The sequence below is a fragment of the Solanum lycopersicum genome, chromosome 6 (assembly GCF_036512215.1).
Source record: "Solanum lycopersicum chromosome 6, SLM_r2.1".
NCBI classification, from domain to species: domain Eukaryota; kingdom Viridiplantae; phylum Streptophyta; class Magnoliopsida; order Solanales; family Solanaceae; genus Solanum; species Solanum lycopersicum.
The window spans coordinates 32,728,158-32,730,112 of NC_090805.1; the positions used below are offsets into that span (position 1 = coordinate 32,728,158).

General features: G+C 43.4%; 1 protein-coding gene across 1 annotated transcript; it reads left to right on the plus strand.

The window, feature by feature from the left end:
• The first annotated feature begins 1,041 nt into the window (after window positions 1-1,041).
• LOC138349339 (uncharacterized) lies at window positions 1,042-1,461 on the plus strand. The gene has a single exon (XM_069299664.1). The coding sequence runs from the start codon at window positions 1,042-1,044 to the stop codon at window positions 1,459-1,461; it is 420 nt and encodes a 139-aa protein (XP_069155765.1).
• Window positions 1,462-1,955: the final 494 nt, after the last annotated feature.

Sequence of the window (1,955 nt, forward strand, 5' to 3'; positions counted from 1 at the left end):
TTCCTCGGTTGACTACAAGGCCTATAATGACAAGTGATCAACATGAACTTTTCACTAAGTTCTTGAAGTTGAAACCTCCAGTTTTCAAGGGTGCTGAATCTGAGGATGCCTATGATTTTCTGGTTGATTGTCATGAGCTGCTACATAAAATGGGCATAGTTGAACGATTCAGTGTTGAGTTCGTAACCTATCAGTTTCAGGGAAATGCCAAAATGTAGTAGCGATCGTATGTTGAGTGTCAACCAGCACAGGCACCACCCTTAACTTGGGCATCATTCTCTAGCTTGTTTATAGAGAAGTATATACCCCGGACATTGAGGGATAGGAAGAGAGATGAGTTCCTAAGCCTAGAGCAAGGTAGGATGTCGGTTACTCCAGAGGGCAGAGTTCAGGAGGTTACCCAACCCAACCTATTCAGTCTTCGCTGCAGGCTGTAGCTGGGGGTCCACCGCAGACCGGTCAACACTTCTCTTAGTTTGGGGGTTATCCCCAGACTCCGTCGTTCTCACAGAGACCTATGTTTGAACCTAGAGAGTGTTATGGATGTGGGGAGACTGGACATATTAGGAGGTATTGTCCAAAACAGAGTTACAGACCCATAATAGTTAGATGTAGAGGTGGTCATGAAAGAGGCTGCTATTCTGGAGGACGGGGTGGCCAAGGTAATGGAGGTCACCAAATCAACCGGGGTGGCGGGCAAACTGGAACTACTGGAACACAACATGGTAGGGGAAACGGGTAGACAAGTGATAGGGCCCATTGTTATGCTTTCCTTGGGAGGTCTGAAGCGGAGATGTTGTTATCACAGGTAATCTTTTGGTTTGTAATTGCATGGCTTCTGTATTATTTGATCCTGGCTCCAAATTTTCATATGTATCTTCCTCATTTGCTACAGGTCTTAATTTACATTGTGAATTACTTGACATGCCTATTCGTATTTCTACTCCGGTGGGTGAGTCTGTGATAGTTGAAAAGGTGTATAGGTCTTGTCTTGTGACATTTGTGGGGCGCAATACTCAAGTAGACTATGTTATCCTAGAAATGGTTGACTTCGATGTAATTGTGGGTATGACTTGGCTTTCTCCAAATTTTGCAATCTTAGATTGTAATGCTAAAACTTTAACGTTGGCCAAGCCTGGGACAGATCTGTTCGTATGGGTGGGTGACTACACTTCCACTCCAGTTCGTATTATCTCCTTTCTTCGTGATAAGAGAATGGTTAGTAAAGGGTGTTTAGCTTTCTTGACACACCTCATGGATGATACTACCCAAGTACCTTCAATTGAGTTAGTTTCGATAGTCCGTGAGTTTCTGGATGTGTTTCCTGCAGACCTTCCAGGTATGCCACCGGATAGAGATATTGACTTCTGTATTGATCTGGAGCCCGGTACTCGCGCCATTTCCATACCCCCTTATAGAATGGCTCCCGCTGAGTTAAGAGAGTTAAAGGCCCAACTTTAAGAGTTTTTAAGCAAAGGCTTTATTAGACCAAGTGCATCCCCTTGCGGTGCTCCTATTTTGTTTGTGAAGAAGAAGGACTGAAGTTTTCGGATGTGCATAGACTACAGGCAACTGAATAAGGTAACCATTAAGAACAATTATCCTCTTCCTCGCATCGATGATTTGTTCGATCAGTAACAAGGTGCTTGTACCTTCTCAAAAATTGATTTGAGATCTTGTTATCATCAACTGAAAATACGGGCAACGGATGTGCCCAAAACTGCTTTTCTGACCAGGTATGGGCATTACATGTTCTTAGTAATGTCTTTTGGGCTTAAGAATGCCCCTGCTGCGTTCATGAGCTAGATGAACGGGAATTTTAAGCCTTATCTGGATCTCTTTGTCATTGTATTCATTGATGATATACTGGTATACTCGAAGAGCAGGAAAGAACATAAGGACCACTTGAGAATTGTATTGGAAATGTTGACGGAGAAAAAGTGTCAGGACCCAAA

Coding starts and splice junctions, on each gene's coding strand:
- LOC138349339 (XM_069299664.1), top strand. CDS start 1,042: ATGGTTGACTTCGATGTAATTGTGGGTATGACTTGGCTTTCTCCAAAT.